Raw genomic sequence first — 9358 nt, forward strand, 5'->3', positions numbered from 1 at the left:
GGCCTCCGGGCCGACTCCAGTGGCTGTGGGCTACCACTGACCCATGGTGGGATGTGCTCAAACCCACCGTGGGATCCCCCCCAACTGCTGCAGGATCCTTTCTGGACCTGCTGTGTGCTGCCCCTGACATGCTGCAGGCTGTACCCCCGCTAGCCCAGGGATGTCCCCAGTGTGCTGTAGAATGTGCTTCCCCAAGCCTGTTGTGGGTTCCCCCTCGGCCTACTTAAGGATGTCCCAAATATACTGTGAGATGGCCACCCCCAGACCTGCTGTGGGCTGCACCTTACATTCACAGGACACCCCCTGACCCGCCCTGGCACGTCCCCTTGCCTGCCATGGGATGTTCCCCGCGCCGTGCGCTGCCCCCTCAGCCACCCCCCGGCCGCCCTCCCCCGCAGCCGCAGGGGCTCGTCCCGAGGCCGCGCACCTGGGCGCGGTGGGGTGCGCGCGGTGGGGTGCGCGCGGCGGGCCGCGGCCGCGGCGCTGCCAGGGCGGGGGTGACTCACGCTGCCGCCAACGGCAGCCCCCGGCTTTATAACGGCTGGGGCGGCCGCCGCGCCCGGCTCCGCTGCGCCGCGCTGCGCCCGCGGGGAGCGCAAGAGTCCGCGGCCGCGGGACGGCACCATGCGGAGCTTGCGCGGCGCTCCGCCGGTGCTGCTGCTGCTGCTGACACTGCTGCTGGCCGCGGGGCACGGAGCCGTTATCACCGGGGTGAGCGCCGCCGCACGGCACCGCGCGGGCCGGCCGGGACCGACGGCACCGACGGGACTCGCCGCGCCGGCACCGGCAGCCGCTGGCGGGCTGGAGCCGGGCGGGGGCTCGGCGGGAAAGCGTGGCGTGGCGGGGGACGGGGGGGCTCTGCTGGGGAAGCAGGGACAGGAGCTGTGTGGCTTCGGTGATGGGGGGATGTGGGGGACCGCCCGGGATAGGAGATGCCAGGATATAGCGGAGCGCTCTCTGCCGTGAGAAATGCCCGGAGCTGGGGGTCTCTCTGGGGTGAACACTGCCGGGACTCGGGGGTCTGTCCGGGATGCGTGATGCCAGAACAGAGGAGTCTGGAGTAGGGTGAGGGACGCCCAGAGCTGGTGGTCTCTCTGTGATAAGTGATGACCAGGACGGGGAAGGGAGGGCTGTGCCAGGGGTTAAGAGATGCTGGGTCTTGGGGGTCTCTCTAGGATAAGTCATACCAGGACATGGGGGTGTCTCTGGGGTGAGGGATGCCCGGAGCTGGGGGGTCTCTCTGGACTAACTGATACCAGAGGTCGGGAGTCACTGTAGGGTGAGTGATGCCAGGATATGGGTGGGTGATACCAGGACTTGCGGGTCCTTGGGGTGAGGGATGCCACAGTGTGATGTCAGTCTCTTTGGGTTGGGGGATGCCTGGTGGTGTCTCCAGGCTGATCTGTGGGTGGCAGAAGCTCCTGCTGCTTCTCCAGGGCTGGAGGTTTCCCCCACACACACCCCCCTCCATGCAGCCTCCAGCCCCGGCTGCCCCCAAACGTGCCCCGGGAGGGCCCGGCTATGGGCACCACACTGCCTGCTTGTGCACCCTGAGCTCCTCCAGCTCCTCCCGTCCTACTGCTGATAAGGCAGGCACTGATATCACAATCTTTGCAAAATGCTGCTTTTTGCTTTTGAGTATGACTGTGCTGCTTTTTTTCTCAATAGCCATCCATTGCAAATGAGTCCTCTGTTGTTGTTGTTGTTTTTAAGCTTGGTGTTTGCTTTGGTTTTGAATTTATTTTTTTTTTTTGCAAAGACATTATTTAACCCAAGGCATTGCATCACTCTTAAGTAAAATTATTTTTTCTAGTGTTTGCTTTGGATTAATAAACCAGCGCTTGCATTCCTTTGAGAGCTTACACGTCTTTTGTAACCATCAGAAGTTGTACTCACAGCAGCGGATCACTCCGTGGCTGTCCAGGCTCCCGGTCCCTTCGCTAAAGTCTACGAAACAGCTCGTAAGCATTTCTTCAGAGGTCAAATCAGCTCCCAGGACTGATCAATTTTCAGAGCAGAGAGCGTGGAGGAATTTTTTAATATTTGAGAATTTCAAGCTCCTTTTAAGTAGAACTATTTCCAGCAATGGGTTTATATAAGTCTGTTATTCGAGTTGTGGCTACACCTTTAAAGCATAATTAATCCATTAAATAAAGTAATTATGAAGTGCTGAATAGTAGATCAAGGACAAAGTGGGTTCAAAAAGTAGAAATAGATTAGAATTAGAAAATGTTATTTTAATAACTGTTGCAGTGGATTTCTGCTTAAATAACTTGGATGCATTTTTGGCTTCTGATGAATGGGCAAATCTCAGATGAGAGCTGATGTAGATGTTCCTGTCCCTATTCTCTGAGCCTGAAATGTGCTTTTCCTTTGCAAGGACTTGATTCAAACCTTCCTCACTTCAGCGGTGGTTCATGTGCTGACTTTAGTTGACTTTAGAGCTGGTGTTTTCCTCAAGTTGAGTTTTCCACAAAACTGTGTTTAAATGGGGTGCTGAAAAGGAATGTCCTTCATGTTGTGTCCTGTGAAGATTAGGAGTAGCAGTATGAATTACACACTGGAGATAAGATGTGGGCAGGAGCATTTGGGCTGAATATTTTCAAAACTTGTCATACGTTTTTAGGAGTTCTGCCAGATGTATATACATGTGTGTAAGTTTTAAAAATAAATTGTTCAGTGCAGTGTATGCTGGCTAGGATGTACTCAGACCTGTTTTGAGGCTCAGTGGTACTTCACTCCAGGACCAGTCCCATGGAGATAGACGGGGTTTGAGATACAAGTGAGATAAAGAGGAGGTCGGGTCCTGAGCAGTGAGGAACAGCAAAGACTGTGGCTCCAGCTGAGCAGCAGATGCTGGTGTGCTGTGGGCAGCCAAAACCACTAGATCAGCAGATCAGCAGGTTTGTTTGTGATGGGGGCAAAATTAGACCATTAGAGCACTTTTTTCTTTTTCCTTTTTTTTTTTTTTTTTTTTTTTTTTTTTTTTTTTTGAAGAGAGAGCGTTTACAAAGTAAACATAATCTACCTGGCAGGCTGTAGCAGTAGTTTTATAGCCGTATTAGTCTTATAAGTAAATACTCCGTGTGTTTGGGCTCACCTGTAGCAGAGAGCTGCCTGCTTCATTAAATGTGTGTTTAGGACTGCTAGCCGTTTGTGTTACACATACTATTTGTGGCTTGACCTTAATGCAACAGTTGTGTCCTAAATTACTGGCTAATCTGTAAATATGTATTTTGATCTGGCTTCTGCTGGTTGACTTAGTATAATATTTACCCAGCAGAGTACAGTCTAGTGGCATTTACAATATAAGTCCCAAGGTGAGATTTTTTTTTTTCTCAAGAGAATGTTTCTTCTGATGCGCAGTCTTCCCCAGAGCTGTTATCATCTTTTATATACATTTTTACAAGTTGACTATTTATGTACTGCTCACCAGTGCCTTTGGTCTATCACTCCTGCTGTCAGACACTAACAACAGAAGTGAGTTAATTAAGCTTACTTTTGGGGTGTAATCAGAACCTCTAACTAATGGAATTTCATCAGAGAAAAGAGACTGGTTTTTGCACTTAAGTAATACAATAAAAAGTCTGATAAGCTTTTGGTTAAAAAAGTAAGCAAAAGATGTGCAGTAACCTTTTTTTCAAACCCTAGAATATCAATTGCTCTTCATGGTTTCTGGTTTTTAAAACATGCCCGATAGTTTGCATTTTGGTTTGTGCTTCTCTAAGCTGTATTGGGTAAGTGGTTGAAATATTTCCCTCCCCCTTGCAGGGAAAATGCTACCACAGTAGCATTTTTTTGGATGTGGACACTTACACAAAGCTTTTTCTATTACACATTTAAGACCTCTTTTAGTTACATATGACTCTAGATAACAACCACAGAATCCCTGTTTAAATTTGTTTTAGCTACTTCCACTTGAACTTCTCTGATGAAACTATCATGCAGTCTTGCATTTGCAAAGGCACTCAAACATAAGATATTATTATAAGAAAGTAGAAGGAATAGTTAATTAAAAGTATTTAAATTAACAGATAATTTCATATCTTAGCTTCTCCGGAGGACAGGATTCCTGACTATTTGGTGTACTCAGTCCTTGCGCCTGCCTGAGCTCACTTGGGCTCCGATCTGGGAAAGCAGAGTGGGACATGCCATGGTCCATCAGTGCTCAGAACCTGGGACTGTAAATCGCTGACAGTCCTGGATTTGGCCCTGAGCAGCTCCGTATGTGCTCGTGGCTTTAAACATCCTGGGCTCAACACTGAAACATGCCAAGAGCCTGGATGTTCAGATCCATGAGAGATATGAGTATTGCAAATCAGCCTTAAATCTTGTTAGTTAGCCTTAATGAGCCATGATAACTTGTGGAGTGTCAGAGGCAGCTCTTCAGCACCTGATCTGTCCTATTCCTGGGATACATTTATTATTCACTGTATATGCCTCACGCTGTGTTGAACTCCAGGCCTGCGACCGAGACCAGCAGTGCGGAGGAGGGATGTGCTGTGCCGTCAGCCTCTGGATCCGCAGCCTGCGAATGTGCACACCGATGGGAAATTTGGGAGAGGAGTGCCATCCCTTGAGTCACCGAGTGAGTATGTCATCAGGGGGGCTGTGGGACCGGAGCTGGCAGGGCAGAAAGAAACAGAAATATATTGCGCTGTACGTCACATTGCATAAAAACTATACCTGGTGAAAACACGTTACAATACCCAGCCATTTGCATCTGTACGGAAAGAGCACTCAAGGTACGTACGTAAGGAAATACATTACTGTCAGAATTATGCTGAAGAGAATCCAAGGATGAAAGTAACACACACTTTTCAGTTTGTTTTCTTATTAGTTTGTTGTTGCTGTTTTGCTTCATTACACAATACAAAACAGCCTTAGCAGCTCCCAAGCCCAACCCTACCAGTGCCTACACGTGTGAGCAGGAGCATAGCGAACACCACCGTCCTCAGTGGAACTGCACAAGATCCCATCACGAGCAGAAAAATGTCACCAGATGGTGTTGGGACACCTGGTGTATCACTGCAGCAGAGTGCTTGTCGTCAAACAGGAATGTCCCATTGCACTCCAGAGGCTGAGAGCCACTGGTGCCTTCAAAAGCCATTGAGAAGGTGTTGCAAGTCAGGTACAAATCAGACACCACCATGGCCACACCACCAGCTGGAGCCTGGAGGGACCCTGGAGGAGATGGCTGGTGGTGGGGCTTCCACCTTCTAGTTTCCTTCTCAGCAACTAGATGACGTTGGCTTGATGCCATTGACAACCTCAGCTGGCATTGCAGAGGCGAGGTTTGCAGGCAGGGCCAGGCAGGTGATGTTTGGGGGGGTCAGCAGGCAGAGCTGGCAGCAAGGAGGCGGCTTTCCTGCCACTGTGCACCTTGCACATAACCCCTGCATCCCTCCTGGGAGCTTCTTTCTTTGCTTTTTTACCTAAAACTCCTATCGCCTCACGGTCATGAAAAGCCAGCACTGGGCACATGGTGTGGCAAAGCGTGCACCAGCTCCTGGCACATGGGCCCTGCCTGCACCCTGGCAAAGCACCCGTCCCAGCAGAGCTGTCACCCACTGCCCGTCCTCAGCCAGGTGCATTATTAGGCCGTATCTTCAGCACGAGAGTCCTGCTGAAATGAACGTTTCCTTGCAGTGAATGCAACGTCTTTAATAAATCACTTGAGCTGTTGGAGGGCTGAGAGGCACCTCTGAGTCAGCCTTACCAGCCCCAGGAACTCAGATTTTAGGTTTTTCTGCAGCACTGTCTGTGGGCACCTGAGAGGTGTGATTCCCGCAGGGAGTCCCCAGCACCCGTGGTTGGTGGCGTCTCCGTTCATGGGGCTGTGGTGGATGGTATGAGAAAGCTCACAGTGTCCCTCGCTGCTCTTCAGACAGCGCCGGGCAGGGGGATGATGCTGGCCCAGGGCACTGCAGCCGATGTGACCCTCCGTGCCCAGTGAGGTGTGACTGCAGTCAGGCAGGTCCTTGGTGTGATGCACTGGGGGAACACATAGGATTTTCTCCCTTCAACTTTCTTATAGAGAAAAATTGCACACTGACAAAAAGTAATCTTGAAATATTAAAACTGCAAGCTCAAAATGCCCAGAAATCAGGAAATAAGAGAGTTAGGGCTGCCTGCCCAGCTGACTTTGTACCTCTGTGCTTCCCCTGCTGCATCCCAGAGGATGCTCAGCGCTCGCTACCGACCAGCGGCACCGCGGCTCCCGGCCACACTGGCCCATAGGGCTGTCCCGCTCGGCTAATGTGCTGGCAGAGACACGGCTCCCGTAAAAGACAGAGCTTGTGATCAAGTTGTTAAAGAGTGTCAGTGCATGTGCTCATCGTGGCGCAATTAGATTTGTTTAACGCAGACTGCGTGTGTGCTCCCTGCAGCACAGCGTGGCTGGAGGAGGGTGGGATGAAATGAGAAACCTCTGCCCTGTGGTGAGGGGATCCTGCTCAAATAGGGTCAGGCGAGATGACCCACAGAGATCCCTTCCAGCCTGAATTACCATGGGCTCCTGTGGTCTCTGCGTCCCGCTGTGTGGCTGACAGGCTGCTCTGTGCCGTATGATAATGCAGGAACCAGGGCAGCGCCCAGGGCAAGCAGGAAACCCCTGCACAGTAAACATCACAAAACGTGATGCTAAAGGCCAGTGGTTTCACAACAACCTCCTTTGTGAAACAGGAGTAAATGGAGAACATGTGTCAGAGATGTAAATTTACACAGCAACATGGACTGTTACATTTTACTCTTAACTGTGGCTTGACTGGGAAATGCAATGGGGTTGGCTCCACTATCTGCTATCTGGCCCCTGCACCGCAACTCTTGGGGACCTCCTGCCCCTGAGGGAGGTGGGCAGCATTCCCCATATCCCCCCCGTTCATCCAAATCCATCTCCCCAACACCATCACCTGTGCTCCCTGTCCCTGACGTCTGTGCTTTTTGTCCCCAGGTTCCCTTCTCCGGGCGGCGGATGCACCACACCTGCCCGTGTCTCCCCGGCTTGGCCTGCCTACGGACTTCTGCCAGCAAATTCAAATGTTTGCCGGACTTCAGAAAAGAAGACGTCTTTTTTTAGCAGGAGCTATTCAGCGCTAGAAAGAGCCACTCGCTGTATTCTTTTTCTTGTCATTGTGATGAACAAGGTACTCACCAGGGGAAGCCCTTCACCATACCTTCCTGCCTCACCAACATTAAAACTGGAGCTGAGATACTGTGCTGTAGTGGCCAAGGTTTTCAGGAGGGCCTCATGATGGTGGATGCTTTCATTTTGGGGTGAGCAAATTGAGATTTGCTAAGCTGGCACTGCTTTCTGAGGGCAGGAGCTTAACGATTTCTGAACCATCTTGTGGTCTTCATGGTTCCATCTGAATCCCAGAATGAAAATGTCCAAGATTATTGTCAGTTGTGGAAAATTTTGGCTATGTTCTTACACTTTAGAATGCCTGAATTGAACTGAGAGTTGAATAACCGCATAGTGTGAAGCATATGATGACTGCCAAAAAACCCCTGTATTTACGTTACATTTCATATCTTTATTAGTATAACTGTATTTGTAAGTTAGGCGCATCTCTAGGGTAAAAGTTGAACCGATAGATGTAGTTTTTACACTTTTTAAAAGTGGCAGGTGGAACCAAAGCATTTCAATATTTAAAGCATTAAAAGATTTTGTTATTTTAGTATTCTAAGATGAGAAGTTGTTGTTACTTGAGTTGGTGTAAAACTACCTGATCATCTCAAACTATGTATTAAGATGTAGTTTATATTAAAAAAGGAACCCTGAAATTTATTGTAATGGGCTGCCTGACTTCTTGTATATGTATCAAATTTGCTGTGTAAAAATTCTGTATCAGAATAATGGCAGTATATTATTTGATTTATTTTAATATTATAACTTTATTTTGTCATTGTGGTTTTCCATTTTTATTCAGTGTAATCTGTTATCACATACTCAATTCACCCAAGCTAGCAGAGCTCCTCACGGATAGCTTAGCAAAAGACTATATACCTCTGGCTGCTTTTGGGGAAACTCAGCAGTTTACAAGGCATGAACTCCTCAACCAAGCTGCAGTCTTAGACGATGAAGGAATCTCGATGTAGCTAATACAAGAGGGTTTTCTTGACGTATGCCTCAAAGGATCAACTTTAGCCTAGCGAACATAAAATTTGAGGGTTTTCTATGAAATACTGTGCAACTTCATATTTACTTGTCAGTCCCTGGAGCTGGAATTCTGAAAGGTGGTGTGAGTTTCACACATTTCTTTCTCTCAGACATGCAAACATATGCTGGAACTGGAAAAGTGAAGTCATTCATCTTTCAACAATCAGTGCTTTGCTGCTGATGATGATGAGGGGTTTGAGAGAAGTTAGCACACCTGTATTAAAGCAAATACTTGTATTAGGGAAGATGAGAAATGTCCCAGCGAGTTTGCTAGGTACCTTCCCCTGGGCTCCAAAACCTCCCTGAGGAGGCAGAAAAGGACAACTGGATCTGCTATTTGCCCAAATCCTCGTAGATCCTGCACATGTTAGAAAAATAGATGTCTTGAGAGACAAGATTGAATCCTCCCAACTCTGATCAGCCCCAGGGATCAGCCCCTCCCAACTCTGGGAGCCCCAGGGCTCCCACTGCAATGCCTATACATTGCACTTCACCCTTTGCACTGGCGATGCAGCAGCTCTGCAAATGGCAACAGACGCAGGTCCTGTAGAAAAAAAAAGAAAAAAGGAGAAAGACCGAGGTGTCACCAAACTAAATTTTTACATAGTTTGCATTAATATGATCAGCGCCTGTATGAGATCTGAAGCCTTAAAGATGCTTACCTCTAACCTGAAGGGCTGGATTGTGCTGGTGAAAGACCAGCTCGTTCCCACACTAATGCAGTGACCTGCGAGCACTGCAGAAATTCCCATACCTGGATTTAAAAACAAATCCCATATCTGGTACTGCCACTGTCACTTAATAGTGGGGCTCCCCAAACACCCTGTGCACCCACCCAGTGTGAGTCTGCAGAAGAGGAACGCACTGGGAGCCTGGGAGTTGCTTTTCTGTCCGTGTCTATCAATACAAAATTAGCTTAATCCCATGGACTTCAGTTTACACTCAAAGGGAAAACCCAGAAAGAAAACAGAAGCAGCCTAAACATGAAAGTGTCCCATCTCTTGCTCCATTCATTTTTACCAAAGGACATTGTCATGGTGTTCAAAATAATGAACCATCACAGGAAATACCAGCCTTGCTTCTAATCTCCCATCAGCATAAATCACCAGTGACTCCACTGAAGGTAATAATCCTGGTTTCTATCATCGTAAGCGTGTGGACAATTATATCTGATGACCGCCTTAGACCTGCAAAACC

General features: G+C 48.7%; 1 protein-coding gene across 1 annotated transcript; it reads left to right on the forward strand.

The window, feature by feature from the left end:
* Positions 1 to 624: 624 nt before the first annotated feature.
* On the forward strand, positions 625 to 7078 carry PROK2 (prokineticin 2). Its single transcript, XM_065642827.1, has 3 exons — positions 625 to 711; positions 4463 to 4588; positions 6953 to 7078. Exons 1-3 carry the CDS (start codon positions 625 to 627, stop codon positions 7076 to 7078), a joined length of 339 nt encoding a protein of 112 aa, XP_065498899.1.
* The last annotated feature ends 2280 nt before the right edge of the window (positions 7079 to 9358 follow it).

The sequence above is a fragment of the Caloenas nicobarica genome, chromosome 11, assembly GCF_036013445.1.
Source record: "Caloenas nicobarica isolate bCalNic1 chromosome 11, bCalNic1.hap1, whole genome shotgun sequence".
In the NCBI taxonomy this organism is placed as follows: domain Eukaryota; kingdom Metazoa; phylum Chordata; class Aves; order Columbiformes; family Columbidae; genus Caloenas; species Caloenas nicobarica.